The 19,579-nt window shown below is 39.7% G+C and overlaps 1 protein-coding gene across 1 annotated transcript; it reads left to right on the plus strand.

Annotated features, from left to right (window-relative positions):
- Positions 1 to 2,472: 2,472 nt before the first annotated feature.
- Positions 2,473 to 12,123, plus strand: pecam1a (platelet and endothelial cell adhesion molecule 1a). Its single transcript, XM_085352248.1, has 15 exons — positions 2,473 to 2,615; positions 2,717 to 2,740; positions 3,489 to 3,782; positions 4,811 to 5,107; positions 5,198 to 5,461; positions 5,601 to 5,882; positions 6,542 to 6,841; positions 6,935 to 7,213; positions 9,344 to 9,476; positions 9,584 to 9,651; positions 9,890 to 9,943; positions 10,378 to 10,467; positions 10,552 to 10,608; positions 11,290 to 11,312; positions 11,809 to 12,123. Exons 1-15 carry the CDS (start codon positions 2,564 to 2,566, stop codon positions 11,971 to 11,973), a joined length of 2,382 nt encoding a protein of 793 aa, XP_085208374.1. The 5' UTR covers positions 2,473 to 2,563; the 3' UTR covers positions 11,974 to 12,123.
- Positions 12,124 to 19,579: the final 7,456 nt, after the last annotated feature.

Raw genomic sequence — 19,579 nt, forward strand, 5'->3', positions numbered from 1 at the left:
TCTTCTCACCATCATTTTCAAGTACTTCTCAAGTACTGGCAGACACATACACACTCACACTCCACACTCTGTTTCTGTCTCTCACACTCATACTAAAACACACCTCACAAGAAGATTATTGATTTATGTACCTGAGCATTTTCAAATTTTTGCGTTCCAGGTACTGAATGTTTGTTCTTCTTACAGGTGCTTTCAGATCATTCTGATTCTGATTGCAAAAGCTGCCAGACGGGACAGGATTTTTTAAAAGTGTGTTTCTCTTTCATTTTTTCACATTCAAAGACATCCAGATGTGTATTTTTCCAGCTGTAAAGAGGTGTTTCTCATCAGCTGAGCGGGGTCCTTAAATTCTTCAGTTGTCTGGTTTGGAGTACATTCGGTCTTCACTGCTGTTTGCACATCAGTGATTCCAGATTGAAGCACTAGAGGGCAGACTTCAGGCGGCAGCGCTGCGTGGAAACTCAGTGCCATCTGGCTGTGATCCGCTTGAATGTGAGAGAGGCTTTCACTGTTGCCTCCACATCAGGAGATATCAGTTTCATTTTCCATTATTTAAGATTTAATTGGTATGATATAACATGAACCTTTTTGAAGGCCTCCATACAGCTGATATGTTTTTTCAGGTCAGTCATCTTATTAACACTGTGGGAAGTTATGCAAATGCCCAAGGCTTTGTTGATAGCACAGCAGAAACAAAGCATGCAGACTACAGCATTCATATTTGTTGGAATAAGCTGCTGATTAATTTTTTACTCCAGGAATAAAATTATAATCATATTTTCAGCATTGGGACTGTAGTGTCAGTTCTCCTCTCTCTCCCTTCAACAGACTCTGATTACAAAACATTGGGCAAAAATCCATCTAAGCAGAGATTCCCAGAGCTCCCTCACTGCCTCCTACAGCTTTTCTGGGCAGGACACCGAGGCATTCCCAAGTGATACAATATGGTATGAAAAATAATATTTCACACAAGGTATCACTTCACAGTGCCGATGTTCCAAGCTTTTGTTCAAATTCAAGTTGAAAGCTGATAATATCAACTTAATTTATTACTTTGTACATCAAATGATATTTCTCTCTGAAACTTGAACTTAAACCTTTTATAGGGGCTGTATCACACTGTTTTGTCATATTATTTGTTAGACAATTCAGTTAATTCGGATAATTAAAAAGAACTAAACAAGGTTTAGACGTCCAGTAACCAGAGGGGAGGCCAAGCACACAGTTTACCACTACACCCAGTTAACTGTTACTGACTGTTATCCAAGTGAATGACTGTTTGTTTGTTTAGTGTCCCTTCTGAAGGGAGGGAGTATGTAACTGGTTCAGTTTGTTTGTTTGTCCATCTGTCTGTGGGTTAGGTCCCTGAGTCCACAGTTTTCAAGATATCATTTTGAATTTTTTTCTGATGGTAGATGCCAATAACAGCTCGAGCTGATTTAATTTAGGAGAAAATCAGGTAAAGATCAAGGTCACATCAAAACTGAAAATCAGTTAAACTTTTATAACTCACACTATTTGGTTGGGAAGTCTTTGACCTTGACCTTCATTGTTAAAGGTCAAAGTTGACCTTGAAGAAAATTTTCAAGAAACCATACTGAGTACTCTGTTACATGAAAAGGGACGGAGAGAACTGTAAAACACACTTTATATATTTTTAATACGACACCCTGTGACATAACAATGACACCATAACAGGCTAACCTCATCATACTGTAAAAAGCATTAGAAACTGTCAGAGTTCTAGTATAGCCTTTGCCCTTCGAGTGCATGCTTACCAGGCTGTAAACATGTTTTCTGAGAGCTTATAAAGATTGACTCATTTTTCTTAAGTGGTCACAAGAGAAACTCATGCTTTTGATTCTTCCTGCTTTGCGTAATTTTTACGCGCAACAATAACTGAGGAAATGACAAGTATGGTAACTAATATCAAATGTCACGCTGTCAATCCTTTTAAATAATCTGGATAAATTAAAGTAAAATGGCAGTTTATTAGAAACGTAGACAAACACAAATCCAGTGATTCCAGACGGGGCTCTATCAAGTAAATCGAAATATGATTAATGAATGTCTAGTCACATCAGCACATTTTAAACACATTAATGTGCACATAAGAATACTTGAGGACAAAACTCAGGGGATTCAGAGGTTAATTCTATCTGAAGAACAACAGCGCACGCTGTCTTTACTGTTCTTCGACATGGTTGTCATTAATTAAATCATGCTAAAAAGAAGCCATCATGTCTGTGTTTTCTACACCCCAGACCTTTGAAGGATGTGAGAAGACTAAAAAATTGCTTCTTCCTGTTGAATTTTTCTCGTCATCATAACAAAAGACAGGGCAAAGTAAATGGTACAGATCCTGAGGAAGTAGCAAGCCACTTCCTGTTCAGTCAAGCGTGCCCGATAAGACATGGAACAGCCCTTCAGCACCACTGCCTTCTGTTCACTCCACCTCTCCCTAAGTAAAAAGTCCTCCCTGGTCTGGTTGTGACTGCCCTTTCTGGCCTCTGTCCTTGCAGATGTATTGTAGTCTTTCAGCGGTAAACCACCTTCACCCAGGATGGGCTGCAGACCCCCCGGCTTGCTGTTTCTGACTAGCCTGCTACACATCTGTAAGAACCCAGACTGAGGATGAAGGATGTTACTATATTATAAACAAAATCTCCTGATTTTCACCTGATTTTTTTTTTCTTCCACTCTGTGTGACTTACAGGGCATTGTGCTGGAGGACAGGGGTGTAAGTATAACTGCATTACACACCTGATCTTATAATAACTAGTGCAGACTCCCCGGTGTAGTAGCAGTTACAGTCCTTTCTATATTTAACAAAAAAGCTGTTTTCACACAAAAAGAAATTGATTTGTCACAGGCGATGCTGGGCCATGTTTTAATCACCTTCAATTTGAATAATATGACATTTGAAAGCTTTCAGAAGGCAATACAACTAGGTGCCTATAAAGTTGCCACGATCTTAGAAGACCACCTTTCCTCTGAAATAAAGAAATAACACCCGTGTTTAAAAAATGTAATTCGATTCTGGTGTCTCTGAAGCGTCCTTATTAAAGTGGCACCTTGTTGATTTAGACTTTGAAAGCGCTGGGTCATCATCATTCAAAGCTAGGCTCAGGGTTTGTTATTTACAGCACTTCACATCCCAGAATCCAGATTAACAGCAATTGGCTACCGTGAGGATGTGGAGTGATTGTTTCCACTTCCACTGTGCTGTTGTCGTGGAGGGAAAGCAGAAGTTTGAATGAATCCACATGGTTTTCCAAGGGGATGTAGAGGGTCGGCACTGTTTACTGAGGTGCTTTCCTTCCTCCATCAGTTCCTCTGTGCACCCGACTGATGAGCAGGAAGCACCTTTCCATAGTCTTAACCTGGCGCTTGTGCTGCTGTTTAGGTCTTTTTTTTATGTTTGTTGATTATTTCTTTCCCCTTCATCTTCTGTTTCTGTGTCTGTGTGTGATATTTGTGGACTACAGCATACACCATAGATACTGTTCGCCTCACAATCGAACCCAGGAACGCAGTTCAGACCGGGACAGCAGTGAGGCTACGCTGCCAGGTCAGCGTCAGTCACAGCAACATCCCTAACCTGATACACAGTTTCCAGCTCACACGGGACGATGTTCCTATCTACACCAACAACGCCACGGAAGACACGGTCGAGTATAAGATCAACCCAGCCAGAGCTGCCGACTCTGGAAATTATGAATGTCGAGTCTCAGTCAAGAACAAGGCCAAAGCCAGCAACAGCCAGAAACTGGATGTGAAAGGTACAGTTACATTTACAAGTAAAGGTCTGGAGATTATTCTAAGTGTGACATTTGCATTTGGAAACTGTTTTTGTAAAGCCACAAAATGCAATCAAAGGAGCTCTCAGCACAAACAAAGCTTATCATCTTTTCTTTGCACAAAATGTATTCATCAAGGAGAATCAGAGCAGAAGGAACGCCTAAATTATCAGTTTTTCAGCGTGAACAAAAAAAAAGTGTGCAATCGTGGATGATCTCAGAATTTTTTCTGTGTTAAAAACAAATAGCCTGCAGCGGCGGAGCCAATCAGCTTATCTCAGCATAATCACGCTTTTAAAGTTTACTGAAGACAAAATTGAAAAGAAGGAAGGAAACCACAACAAGAGGAGGCAGCTGCAGTAAAGGCCAACTCCTAAGAAGGAAGCCCATTTCAGGCGGGAGCTGCCTGTCCAGTGTCCAATTACATTTGAGCCCTTAAAAACTGGCAGCTGTTTAGGGAAACTGTCGCACTTTCTACACATTTTATATGAAATGAGTTCAACATCTGAATCTTGATTGTTTGATGTCACACATATCCAATATTTTGTCTAAAATTGAGCAAATTTTCTAATATTTCTGGATCTAACTACATATGCACTATATTATTATATATATTATTTGAACTATAATATGAAAGCAATATGAATAGTAGGTTCACATCTGTAGTAATGTGGTTGTTTTGCTTTGCTTATTTTTTATGACTATAAATAATAAGATATATACTCCAAAAATATTTTGCGGCCCCAGACTTTTTTCAGTTTGTCACCAAATTTGTGAGCTACAATCACACACTGGCTAATGAATGTCTTCCCTCAATTGTATTTTGGCAGTAGAGCTTCTCACGTCCAAGTGCATGTCTCGTACCCCCTTTTCTTCCTGCCTGGCAGCTCCATCTTCAACATCCCTTGTCCTCCTCTGCAGATGCTCAAGCCTTTGCAGCCTTTCTTCGCTAACTTTGTCCAACATTTGGAGAAACTAATATACTTAATATACCTGAATGTGCTTTTCAGGCTTGCAGACCCCGACCCTGCATTTGACTACTTCATCGCCCTATGAGAACGAGGAGTTTAAAGCCACCTGCAGTGCTCCAGAGGAGAAAGGACCCCTTATTTTCCAGTTTTACCAGAGCTTTAAGACCGGATCCCCTGAGGTCATAAAGCAGCTGTCACAGGGGGGCAACTCATCAACGGCTACACTGAGACTGAGTCACATCGGAAACTGTATCCTCTACTGTGACTATGAAATCCGCTTGGTTTCCGGGAACCAAAAGTCTAACAGTAGCAAAAAGGTTGAACTCATAGTCAAAGGTGAGTCGATCGAATGTTGTTATGTCACAATGAAAAGCTCTGAGTGCCTATGGAGGAGTGTGTCTGACTATTCTGGATTTTGTCTTGTAGCACTCCACATCGCCCCCATCATAAATATACTTCCCTCCAATAGTCTCTCTGAGGGTGATATAATTGAAGTGGTCTGCAGAGTTGTCAATCCTCCGAGCAACACTGAAGTGTTCTTGACAAAAGACAAAGTGATCCTCAAGCAGGTCAGAGCTGCAGCCCTGAGTCATAAATTCACTGTACGAGAGGATGACTCTGGAGAGCTTGTGTGCAAAGCAGAGTGGGGCAGCGTGCAGAAAGAAACCTCGCGAAGAATCACAGTCAGATGTAAGCATCAATTACTCTGAATTTTTCAAACATGGCATCATTTTTTTTCATCTTATCAAATTAAATCGAATCAAAAATAATATATATGCACACATAAAGATTGTATGAATCCTTAATTTTTGCTCTCTAATCCCAACAGCGCTGTTTTCAAAGCCACAGCTGACTGTGGAGCCCACAGACATAGTTGAAGGAGAGCCCTTCAAATTGACCTGCTCTGTTAGCATTCTTGATTCCAGTAACATCAACAATGAAACCATGCAGTACTCCATCTTCAAAGATAACACTGAAGTCGCAAATACTGCCACGTATATGACTGTGGCACAACTTTCTGCAAGTGGCAACTACACCTGTAATGCCACGTCTGATTCTCTGACACGCACTATTGTGAAGGAGAGCCAAAAACATTTCGTCAAGGTCAAAGGTGAGTTTAATCCAACCGAAGTTTTGCTGTTGTCACAATAAAGATGTGGGACATGTTTCACTTTGTTAGCCATGCACGTAATGTGTCAGCCTGTTGGTCCGTTTATTCTGTTGGTTTAGGCTTAAGTGTTACATTCAACATCTATTTAGAAGAAATTTGGAGACATTTCTGAAAATTCTGTGAAAAAAAAAATGGATTCACTCCTCTGATGACACCATTAGCCATTTTCGCACAGAGGTGCATCTAGGAATGCAAACACCTGACTCAGTCAGATCACACTGACTGACCTTTTCTTAAACCAAACTGAGTATCATCTGTAGAGAGAACGTGCGGGAATCAGACCCTGTCCTGATCTATGCAACAGGTGAGAAACCTCCTCCTAAAATAGTGCACAGTTCAGTGTGTGCAGAGTATGAAAACAACTATCAGGTCTATTTTTGTATTGAAGAAAAAGGTCATGAGATTCCCATCATCCTCAACTGTACTTTGTGTTTTGTTTCAGATCACACTTGTTAACACACTATACGGTGATGGGGAACTAGCATAAGAGGATGAGCGTATTGGCATTTACCTGGAAGCCTTACAGTGCAGCATCAGAGTTCCCAGCATGGCTGTAGACTCACAGTCTGGTTTAATGCTATCTTATTCTCCATTCCCAGTTCCTGTTTCAGAGCCTGTGCTGTCTGTGGTGGGAGGTACGCTGTTTCTGGGAAAGCCCTTCCAGTTGAGTTGTTACAGTCAGAGAGGCACTCTGCCCATCAACTACACCCTGTATCAACCTAGTAAACCAACCGACATAAAAGTTGTGAGCAAGCGCGGTGAAAAGGCTATCTTCAACCTCACATCCATCACCCAAATATCGGACATAAAAAACATTCTTTGCCATGTAAGAAACAGTCGACTAAAGCCTCCCAAGGTGGGAACAGGAGAGCAACTACTAAAATCGTCCGACATCATAGGTTTGTTGGACTGATGACCATGAAATGAATAAAACTGATATAAAACATGTTGAACCCAAGTCTAACACGTTTTTTTTTTTTTCCTCTGTGAAGAACCTGTGTCAAAACCACACTTGACCACTGAGCCCAGGATGGAGGACATCTCTGAGGGTTACAACATGACTCTTGTCTGCTCTGTTCAGAGAGGTAGTTTTCCCATTAACTTTACCTGGTACAGTCTGGGAAAAGGTTTCCTTGATTCTAAGACCTCCAGGAAACTGAAAGAATCTCACAGCATCAGCAATGTCAAAGGAGATCATGCTGGAGGATACTTCTGTGAGTGCACAAACCCAGCTGCAGAGCCCAAGCAAAGTGCCATCATCATAATTGGAGGTGTGTGTTTTATCTTCAGTTAAATGTGTGTGTGGGGGGGTTAACATCAGCTGGACTTTAAAGATATGTGATGTTGAAAAGTGAGGACATTCATGCTATTATGAGTGCGCTCGCTTCCTCCTGCATTATCAACAAGCAACCAATTCGAAGCAATAAAATTGTCGTTCTTCACAACCACTGACAGATTTTGAAGTTAACAGTATGGTTGTTTTTAATTAATATATATTCCTCTCTATTAAAATAAGTCTTTTATTAACATGTTTTCAATTAAATTAAATGCATTTTATTTATATAGTGCCAAATCTTAATTGTCACCTCACGACGCTTTATATTGCAAGGTATTGTAAGGTAACTCCTCTACAATAATACGGAGAAAAGCGCAACAATCAGACGATCCGTGGTCAGCAAGCAATAGTGGGAAGGAAAAACTCATCTGCTTAGTTAGGGGTGAGGAAGACAGGACACAAGACATGCTGTGGAAAGATTAGGAATGACTAGTGAAAAGAGGTAAGTAAAGAAGAAACATGGTGTCATTGGGAAACCCCCAGCAGACTAAGCCTATTGGAGTGTAGCAAAGACAATAAACTCATTTTTTTTTCTGAATTCAGAAGCAGGAAATTAGAAGTCATCTGGAACTTTATATGCATAAGATTTTCCTTCAGTTTTACTAATTGGAGTGTGTTATCTGGTTTCAGTAGATAGAGTTGGGTATCATCTGTATACCAATGAAAATGCATGCTGTGCCTTTAATAGTACTGTCTAAAGAAAGCCTGTATAATGTCATTAGAATTACAGGCCTAACAGGACAAGCATGGAGATGAGTCCACTATCCGAGGCCATAAAAAGATCATTCTTAACTTTCTCCAGCGTTCTTTACTTTCCTTCTTGTTATTGTGGAAACAATGCACCGTCATTCAATTCAATGTTATTTATATAGGGCCAAATCACAACAACAGTTGCCTCAGTAGTTTTTTAATGTCTCCAATTGTATTTCAGCTGTACATGCTATCGTTGTTTTGACACTGAATACTGTGTTAGCTGTTTATGGATACAGTTTGCTATGAAATACTTAAGAAATCTAAAATAGCTGCTGGAATTTCTATTCATTTACACTAAGAGTAGCCTAAGAACTTATTGTACAAAGTTCTCAGGCTACTCTTAAATTCATCTTAATTTCTTCTTCATGTTATCAAGTGGTAAATAATAATCTAAATATATCTAAGAAATAACTACAACGTTTGAACATATGAAGTCAAAAATAATAAATAAATGCTTAAATTATTTTCATTGGGGATAAAATGAGTTGCAGTGCTATGCAAGTCTTGAGCCACCTCTCATTTCTTTATGTTTTGCAAGGAAATGGGAAATAGGTTCAATTATTTCCAAAAGATGTGCAAACATATATGCAAATACATAATGTAAGGCAAAAGCAGAAGCAAAAGGAAATTTCCCACGCGTGGGACTAATAAAGGTTATCTTATCGTATCTTTTTGAAATACATTCAAAGCTTAGGGCGTCCGGGATCATTGTCATGCTGAAAAACAGAGCTGTTTCCAGTCAGAGGCTGTTCACACTGCATTACATGGTGGATCAAAATGTTTTCTGTGTTCATAATTTCATCAGTTTTAGTCCCAGTATTATTGATCCCCAACACCACTGGCTAAAATGCAACCCCGACACCATCATAGATCCTTCACTGTATTTTACAGATAGCTGTAGACAGTCACTGTGGCTTTCCTCAGCCGTTTTTCACTGTTTCCCTTCCTTGAGAATGGGAAGCAGGGAGTCACCCTTCCACTTAAATCATTTCTGATGAGGCTTCAGTAAGCAGTAGATGAGTTAACTGAAGCCTCATCAGAAATTTCAGATTTTTTTCTGTTTCTTAAAGACATGAATTTCAGATACTGTTCTTCTGCTGTGCTCCAATTGTCCAGTTTCCTAATTTTTTAAGGATAGGGTGCTAAACTTCACATCTGATATGAATATATAAATAAATAAATTGATTATGCACCTGTACATGCACTCATGTGTGACATTTAAACAACTTTAAGCCAAAATGAGGTTTTGTGAGTCCATTTTATTGCTGTGTTTTGTAACTAAGTAATGACTTTAGTCACATGTATTCTGCAGTGAAGATGGCTGGCTGGAAGAAAGGTCTTATTGCAGTCTTTTGCCTCCTCTTCGTAATGGCCATCATCCTCTTTCTTTTCTACAAAAAGCGTCTCCCCAAATTAAAGAAAAGACGCACCGGCACCCTATCAGTGTAAGTAGCATTTCTCGTGTTCTTATCAGTATGTTAAAGGTTAGTTACCAGAGTATGGTTCCCATACATCCTCCTGTTGAACATACTTTGTGTTCACTTTGTTTTAGGAAGGCAGCCAGCACCAAAGTAGAGCGAATGAGCCTCACCCAGGCAGAGGTCAACAAAGCCGCAAATGGTACAGCTCCTTATGCTGATGCAGTTTCATTTAGCACCAAAACACAGTCTTCTCAAGGCGCTTTATTTTGTAAAGTAATAACTATACAATAATATAGAGAAAACACCAAGAATCCTAACATAAAATTATCCTAAATATATATTAAACATGTGTTGTCTTGACTGATTTTGATGTTAAAGCAGGAGAATGTATCAGTTACATCACTGAGATCTGTGCCATGTTTATTCTCCCTGTGCAGCAACTCCAGGCATGATGGGGAAAAGTATTTGGAGTGAACATGTATCAGGCTCGGGTATGTAAAGTACTTATTTATTGGTAGCAACTCATGAAATCTCATGAAGATTCAAAGTCAACAATACTTTAATTCAAAAGGTTTGTTTCCCGTCACATAAATCTAAAGTTTGTCCAGTAAGTGTGCTCTTCTGGGCTTTTTTGTCTCTTTTTAATGAGGAAACATCTCACCCGGTGAGACAGAATGATTAATCAATGTGTTTCTGATTTCTTTTAGAGAAAAACTGAGATCATTGGCACAAAAAAATAAGTTATACCACGTCAGCTACTCAGACATTGTTGACTTTTCTCTCTTAATGCTGTTTTTGAAAAAGAAAATAGCAAAAGAACATATCTTTGTCATTAAATATCATGTCATACTATTTTTTTAAATAAAAATAATGAAATATTCCAATATGCAAGTAATTTAAGTTTGCTCATTTCACTGTGTTGCAGAGTCTGATGACAACTGTAGTACAAACACTCTAGAAAAGCCAGAAATTCAGTACAAAGAGGATCAGCTGCGACAGGCAGATCCCAGCAGAGGTGAAAGATTATTTCTGAATTTTAATAAGTTGTAATTTGACTTTTTAAAGCTCAGTCTAAAATATTATATCTGTTCCATGTCAGTTCCGGTGAAACAGGGCACAGACACAGTACACGGTGAAGTACGCAACTCCCAGCAAGGTACGACTAACATCCTGCTCCTCACACAGACCCCTTTTCTACTACACGGTGAGAGAAATCAGGTCATTAGATTAAGAAAAAAAACGCTAGCAACAGGAAACAGGATCAACCCCAACTGTAAACATCTGCATTGTTACTGAAAGAATGTACCATTAAAACAGAAGGGCCAGTCCCTAGGTGTCCACTTCCTGCTTTCGTCAAAGAGCACTTCCTGTTGTTGCAACAGACTCATACAATGCTTGCATCTGTTAAGGCTAAGTAAGCAAAGTGCTTGATTGTTTGAAATTTATTGTCCATTGTTCAGTTCGGCTCCTAATAATATAATATTACTTAATGAGTGATACAGCACAATTCAGCTCAGTTTTATTTATACACCACCACATCCTAAGTTAAGTCATCTCAGGGCACTTTACATAATCCGAGTTAAGAACTTAATGTATTATATGGAGAAAGCAAATGATCTGGAGTGAAGGGTTTTTGTGCATGTGTCTCAGGAAGCAGCTTGTCTAAAAAGACATGAGCTTATGAGAATGATCAGTATGAATGTGTCGGATGTGATAAGCTGCCTGTTTCCTGGGAATAGAGAGCTGTTCATGGGAGTGCTGGAAACTAAAACAGCCCTCATTTAATCCTCACACACCTTTTGTTTCCTGAGCTTGTCCTCTGGCTTTGTTTTTGCAGGTGTTCAAGAGCTGGCTGATGCTGTAAGTGTGAACACGTCATGCACATACACATACTACCAAGAGCTGCACGCACACACACACTCATGACTGTATTGTGCCTTTGCTCCGAGAAACATCTCACAGACAGAAACTGTACAATAAGTGGAAACCCAGTGGAGACACTTTTTATTGTTTGTAGAAAGGTAACTTAAAGGGTTGCATTTCATGTAATATAAAATTTGCAGGAAAAAATCATCTAATGTAGCTGAGTAAAAGGCTCCAAATTTGCTCATCACATTGAGTTAACTCATTAGGAGGAGTAATATGATAGCAGCTCTCAAACCTCCTCCATCCTTCTGGAGGAGCTCTCCAGAGTTTGTAGAAACAATCCTGATGAATGTCTCATGTTATCGCTGTATCAACTGAGAAATAATAATCTTAATAAGTAAAATCACTAAACAGTACCGCACGTACAGTCAGCATTTAACTCAGTGAGCCAATGAAAATAATCGTTCATACAACCTTCGTGTTTCAACAGGCATCTGTGGAATATGCAGAACTGAATCATGATACCAATCACCAAAGCGACCCCAGTGACCACGGTTACCACAGTGACCCCAGTAACCATGGTTACCACATCGCCAATGATGACCAGCCAAATGACAATAGTGTTAGCATTAACTGCGCTAACAACGAGGAATGAAACCCTGACCAGATACCACTTTGTTTACCAATATTTGTTCCCGTATTTATCCAGCTTGTTCATGTGGCTCAGTCTTTGTGCTCATATGTTTTTTATCATGCTTTGGAAAAACAATCCACACTGTACATGTACTTGCTTTGTCCTTGTTGGCTAAATACATGGTTTTGTTAAATAAGTCTCTCTATTTTTGTCAATTTTTTTAATGAAAGAAGAAAACACATTCAGATGTGCGTCTTTTGAACTGTAAAGAGGTGTTTCTCATCAGCTGAGCAGGGTCCTTGAACTCTTCAGTTGTCTGGTTTGGAGTACATTCGGTCTTCACTGCTGTTTGCACATCAGTGATTCCAGATTGAAGCACTAGAGGGCAGACTTCAGGCGGCAGCGCTGCGTGGAAACTCAGTGCCATCTGGCTGTGATCCGCTTGAATGTGAGAGAGGCTTTCACTGTTGCCTCCACATCAGGAGATATCAGTTTCATTTTCCATTATCTAAGATTTAATTGGAATGATATAACATGAATCTATTCAAGGTCTCCATACAGCTGATATGTTTTTTTAGGTCAGTCATCTTATTAACACTGTGGGAAGTTATGCAAATGCCCAAGGCTTTGTTAAGAGCACAGCAGAAACAAAGCATGCATGCAGTATGCATTGCGGTGTTTGGACTCTAGTATTTGGAATAAGCTGTTAATTTATTTTTCACTCCTGGAAGAAAATAATGAGAGTCAATATCACTTTTGGAGCTTTTGTTTCAGCTTTTGAAAGCGCAAACAAATTTATTAAAAACAGAAAAAGGAGAAACATTAAAAAAGTTTATATTTATTTAATCATAATTTACTGTGATTTGGGATGGTATTAATAAATGCCATGATTAATTCATTACTTCATACCTGACACGATGGCTCTGCAAACAGATTAAACTCAGTATGTTATGTTCCTCCTTGTTTTCTGTTATCAAGCCTGTTACAATGGTAGTTGCTCTTGTTAAACACGGCCAAAGTTTCAAATAAGGAGGTCAGTGTATGTTCAAGTAATCCCTTTATTCTAGAGCTCAGGCTTCAGGCTGCCAATCAAAAGAAAGCTGGATTACAGGAAGGGTCAACAGAGCTAAAACACCTTCCCGTGAGGCACGATCTGATATCCTCGTGTTGGTGTTGTTCCCAGATCATCATACTAAATGTTGTTCCAGGATCAACATTGCAAGTGACCAATCAGAATGTTGTGACGTCATACTTTTGCGACTTCGGGAAAAACCGGCGTAAAACAAAAAACTGTACTTAAGCTGCGAGAAACCGCCTCTGTCCGCCGATCAACGGACCCTGACCCTGACCCTAACCGTAACCCTTTAATAAACAGTAAGCAGAATTGATATTGTCCTTGCAACATTGGAATTTCATAAATGCACGAATGGCTTGGTGCGCAAAAGAATAACGTCACAACAATGTGATTGGTCACTTGCAATGTTGAACCTGGAACAACATTTTCATGATGGTCTGGGAACAACACCAACACGAGGATATCAGATCATCCTTGTGTTTTGTGGAAGCCACGATGTTACTCCACCACATAAAATGTGTTTATAGATAATCCTGAAATGATCAATAACAGACATCTGTGAATTATTAATTAAACATGAACTTAATATTAAATCCAAAACAAAAACTCACCAGTAAAAGTGCCTGCTATAAATAGGATGTTTACTAGGATCTTAAAACCGAGACAGCTATAGATCTATGACTTCTGTCATGGATGACAAAAGTTCCCTCTCCTCATTTTCACGCGTGGCATACGTTGGGTTCGCTTCGTTTGCTGCAACTCCTGTCGACAGTCTGGATTATGAGGCTCTGCTGTTCAACGCGAGGTTTTTAGGAACACCACACAGCAGATGCGGGAATCTGTTACACAAACTAAGCTAACGCTAAAAGCTTGCCACCAACTCAAACAATCTTTAATAACCATCCATCTGAAACTTGCATGTCTACGACTGTGATCAATAAAAAATAAAAAACTCTAAAATCTCCTCCTCCATCACTTCAAAATTTGCTTATTGCTTCATGCATGTGTGCATATGTGACACCAGGGTGATTCTGCAAGGTCCTCTGAGGCAAATAGAAATGTCTTCAAGCTCCGAGGTGCCAAAATGAAAGCCCACCTCTGCTCTGAGGATAGAGCAGTGCCTCAGTGAACCTGTGGTTTATTAATCAAGTTACTTAACCAGGAGGCTGAGCTTGACATGGGGGAACAGTGTATTCTGAGCCGCAGCGATCACGCACTCTGGAACTGATACTGTGTTACATTAATATCAGAAGTGTAAGTTATACAGTATCATTAGAAATAAACTGGAGCTACTTTTGGCTGCTAGCTTATTCACAAGGTGTCACCCCAGCGGGTAGCTCGGCATGTTTGATTTGGCAGTTTTTGTGCCCTTCCTGAAGCAACCCCCAAAGGGATTCGTGTCTCCTCCTCCTCTCAATTCATTTGTATTTATTTAGAGCTCAAGTCACCTTAAGGCAGACCCTATAATAATAGAGAGAAACCACAACAATCAAATAACCGTCTTTGAGCAAGCACTTGGTAGCAGTGGGAAAGAAAAACGCCCTTTTAACAGGAAGAAACCTTCAGTAGAAACAGACTCAGGGAAGGGCGGTCATCCAACATGACTGAGTTAAGCAAACGTGTAAACCACTACAGTATGGAGCCTCACAGCTGCTGGAATTTAATCAACAGCAGACAGAGAACTTGACTTGTTTTTCGATACGTGAAAAGGCAAAACAGCAAAGTCACCATTACCCACTTGAACCTGAGCATGTGCTAGAAGACAGTGTGCAAATGCTTGGAGTGAATTCCTGCCGCTCATTTCAGTCACTGTACACTTTGCCCAAGGATGGTCCTGCTCTGCCTTCAGATCCTAAACTGTATCAGGGGCAGCCTGAGGATTTACTACTGCTCCTAAAGTTATGACCTGTGAGCCCAATCGGTAACCTGACTGACCTTTTGGACTCCTATTAGAAGGAGGCATGTCGCACCACCCCCAGGGAGTACAGTACAACAGTCACATGATCCAGACTTAGGGTGGACATTATGTGGCGAATAAGGAAAGGGGCTTGGCTATATGCATACATATGTCTGGAGTGATGGATTAGTCTAGCAGGCCCAGTACAGTCTTCTGTCTACTTTCTCTGTGCTGCACGTACGCTGTTTGTGTCTCAGCCACGTAACCTGATCCAGCCCCCTCGTGTATCTGGAGCACAACTCTTGAACTGCCATTGGCTGCTGTGCTAATATTAGCATATTGCCCCCTGTGAAATGCATTCTGGGAATATCCTGTCTTTTCCTTGGCCTTATGGAGCCAGTGCTGTTTCTGGTCTTCAGATGAAGCAGTGAGGTCATCGTGTAGACCGCCGCTTCCTTCTTCCTGCAAAGGATCCCCAGCCATGGTGTAATTATTCTAAATGTGGCATATTGTCACTGTCTGATAAAGTTAAAAGGTAACTAAAAAAAGGAGTATCCCTACCAGCAATCTTATTTCTTGTCACCCTTGCAATCAGTAGTTAATATCACTCCCAAAAACGTTGGGTAAATTTCATATACGTTTATAGGTTTACTTTTTCAGCTATAGTTCACATTCAGTAGGTATATGGAAGTGTATGGAAGTGTGTGGTTGAGCATATGTTTGACTCTATGTCCACTTCTCTAATGTATGTTGGATTTACCTTTGATCATAAGTTTGATCATTACTTAACTACTTTGGTGTAGTATGAATGGGGATGGGGATGGAGTCGATATTGGTTGGAAAAACTGCAATTCATGACAATCCACTTAAAAGTTAAAAATCTGTGCACTCCTTCACATTTCCCAAAGCTGGACTGGAGTCTTTGCCAGGCTTATTCTGGCCCCCATGCCTTAAGTTTGACACCCCTGTAATAAACAAAGTTAAAAAATAATCAGCATTCTTTCAAAAAGTCTATAGACACTGATATAAAATTTCTATTGTGAATCTGTTTATTTATTGTCACAATAACGGAGTCAGAGTAGCGACAGCTATAACAGTTAAAGCATCAGATGTTGTTAAGAAGTGCCTCATTCATTGTGCTTTTACAAAAATTATTATTTACTCTTTGCCTTTTTTTTTGTTCTGCATGCTCAGTAGTCGAGCATTTTTGGGTGAAGTGATGCATTTGTTGTGATTTTAAAGACCTTCACTGATATATGCAGATATATAGAAAGAGATCATTTTTACATAGTGGCAGTAATGCACTCTTAAACAGCGTTATAAAGCAAGGATGGTTATGCAATTGCAAAAACTAAACACCTCTGTCCTTTTTAAGCTTCCTCTTAAATGACCTCGAGGTTACTTTTAGTAAAACCACAGCTAATTTAAACACACTTAGTGCTTCTGGAGAAGAGCTTTATATGAGATGAGAGAATGGCAAAATAATGTCTTTATATAATGTGCATTTGCAGTTTCCTGATTGGAAATAATCAAAGCTCAAAGGCTGCAAGCTAAAGGCATGTGTGGAAGACTGATTCTCCATTGTCCTTCGTATGGCGAGTAAAGGTTACATTCAGTGAGTCCACCTGTTTGATGCCCTCCATCCTTAATAATTTAAGCTCTCCCAAATCCAGGAAATTAATTCTTCATAACCTTGAGCAACCTGGTCAGAAAAAGCAGAGGTTCACCGGACTGACGTCTTCTTAGCTGACCGTTTCCACTTTTAAACACGCAGACTCATTATGCAATCGTGCATCAAAGAATTACACACATGTATGGAGATTTTTTAACCTCTGACCTCCTTTTCCATGAATGCAGGCTTCAGCTAAGGTAACCCTATCCTCTCACAAACTGCTCCCGCTTCCATCTGTTCTCGGTCTGATCCCTCAGACTCTCTCTGTGCCCTGGACAGCTGCAGTGCCATTTTGCGGGGAAGCATTCTTCACACAATGTCAGCAACAGCATCCCTCACTGACGTAGCAGCTTCATAATCAGATGCGTTATCCTTGATTCGGATGACATGCTGACTGCTTTTCTAAGCAGACCGTGGATTCTCTCCTGAGACTGTTTTCACAGCTCCATTAGAAGCCTTTAAATTTTGGGCTACAAGGGAAACATAAGTGTTTTTGTGGGCACATGCACAGTCAGTAGGAAACTTCTCTTAGCTTTGCTAACATTTGAACAACGGATAAGCTTTTGCATGCATGTACTATGCTATGTGCAACTGATGCCACTTTGTTAGGTACACCTTTTCAGCTGGACATTAAACACAAAGATCTAATCAACCAATCATATGGCACCAACAAAGTGGAAGTGAGAACTGCTGTTCAGCCAATAGCAACTCAAATAATCAGAACACCATATTCCAAGGTATGCGAATACCTTTGACTCTGACTATGTCCACTTATGCCCAAGTGTATTTTTTTGGCACACTTGGGCATAATTTGATCACCACAGCCTACGTGAGTATTGTTGCTGCATTTTTGAGCACCAGTAAGATGTGGCGGGACGAGAGATGCCCAGCTGACAAATCAGCAGCCACCGTGTCCTGCTATCATGTAAATATGGACCAGAATCTCTGAGGAATGTTTCCAGCACCTTGATCAAAAGGAGGTCCAACACAGTGCTAGCAGGGTGTTAATACAGTTAGTGTACACAGAGTGTAGTGCTCAATCACACACACTGATAGCACCTGTTATGTTTAGGTCTAAATTATATTCGTGGTATTAATGAATGTGTTAAAAGTATGTTAAACTGCATAATGCACAGATGAACTGCACAGAGCTCTGATAAAATGGCCCTGATAACACAGCTTCAGCTGATCTGTGCTGTTTTTATCGATTAAATACAAAAAGACACAATTCATTGATTCAGTTACTGTAATGAAAAGAGCAGTATGTGGAATAGCACACTGAATTTCGGGTTAGGTGTGTCCTCTGATAAAATTAAAAAAGATTTTATATTGTGCACATCTACTTTTTATTATATATGTTATTGCTGTGAAACCTGCAATGCTATTAGCTTAAAAACAACATTATATTATTATTAAAAAATCAGTCTGTAGTAATGAATATGGACCATTTCTCATGGAAACCATGAGCTCATGACTGGAGGGCTTCAGCAACTAAGAGTCCAGAGGAATGGGAGCCACGACGGTCGCGCCATGTATGCAGGGCCAGATGGCAGTTGGTCTCATTTTCAACAGCAAATGGCTCAATTTAGTTTTGCTTGGCTCATGTAATCTGCTCACGAGACTCTGTGTGAATATGTTTATGAATTCTTTTTGATCTCGTCAGCATTCATGTTAATGTGTGCTGCTCAATAAAATAAACCTTTACTTAGAAACATTGGTATTTAGTCCCTCTGTGTTGGTTTACTTTAAGATGCTTTGAAAGAACTTTGTTTGCTTGATTTTATTTTTGTCTTTATTTTTTTCATTTCAACCTAATAAGCTTCAGACAAAAATATCACAATGAATAGAAGTTATGGTTATGTCACCCCAGAGGCACTGACTGACTTTGCTTTTGACTGAAAAGAAGAGGGTAAACGGGCATGTGATGCACTCCCAGAGAACGTACACAAGGCATGATCAAAAAGTCCCAGGAATTGGCCTCTAAACATCTAAAACTTTACTCCAATATAGATTTGGCCCATCTTTCCACCTAATAGCATCTTCTCATCCACCTCTGGACCATTGTCAGCATTGCTGCTATAATTAAATCAATCCCAGGAAGTCCTTTCATGCCCCCTTGCACTTGTGTTACTCCAATAGCCACTGGATTGCCTCCAGTGCATCACAGCAGTGATTTTCATTTTTGGGAAGCAGACAAAGTTGCAGAGAGTGTAGTCTGCAGTTTTTCATTTTTAAAGGTCAGTTCTCAGTATTTCCAATGTGCAAACTTATAGTTTGTGGACCTCTCTGAGCAAAAGCAAAGATATTAACAATAAGCTGCTGTGCAAACAACCTAAATTCAGAACAGCTGGGATGCTTGCAAAATGGAAAACAAAAAGGAAACCAGAATGCAGTGATATACAAATATCATGAACCCACAACAGAAGACATAAAACATGTCAAATGTTTAAATGATATTACTGGGTATGAAAGAAAGTATCTTATAGAGGCTGATTATCTCAGACGATGGGCACAAGTTCACCAATTGCAAAAACTGTTCATAAATTATGGAACAATTAAAAAATAATGTTTCTCAATGTAAAATTTCAAGGACTTTTAATGCTTCATCATCTGCAGTAGAGTTGCTACTTTTTGGTGCTATATAGTTAAATTAAACTGTGAATGAAATAACTTAAATAATATTTTGGATTAAATTGAAGTTCATAATATCATCAAAAGACTCCGAGAATCTGGAGAAATCTCTGTGAACAAAGGACAAGGCTAAAAAGCAATGTTGGATGTCTTAAAGCTTCAGTTTGTTTGTAGGCTTTTATTATTGTGGATTTGTGATGTGCTTTTCTGTATTTGTGTCATACTAAACATCTAGAAACCATAATGTGTTTGTTTTTCTTATGTTGACACTAGATATCACTAACTCACGCAGTTCAAGCAAGCAGGATTTGGTGTATTTTGCTGGAGCTTCTCACTTTGACTTTCCCAAGAT

The sequence above is a fragment of the Diplotaxodon limnothrissa genome, linkage group LG4, assembly GCF_057381915.1.
Source record: "Diplotaxodon limnothrissa isolate DT_005_m linkage group LG4, D_limnothrissa_male_GT1.1, whole genome shotgun sequence".
NCBI lineage: Eukaryota > Metazoa > Chordata > Actinopteri > Cichliformes > Cichlidae > Diplotaxodon > Diplotaxodon limnothrissa.

Bases quoted from the DNA above. Each gene is read 5' to 3' on its own strand.
- pecam1a (XM_085352248.1), top strand. From the start codon at position 2,564: ATGGGCTGCAGACCCCCCGGCTTGCTGTTTCTGACTAGCCTGCTACAC. The intron at 5,108-5,197 runs GTGAGTCGATCG...TTTGTCTTGTAG, and splicing joins GGTTGAACTCATAGTCAAAG to CACTCCACATCGCCCCCATC. The intron at 6,842-6,934 runs GTTTGTTGGACT...TCCTCTGTGAAG, and splicing joins AAAATCGTCCGACATCATAG to AACCTGTGTCAAAACCACAC.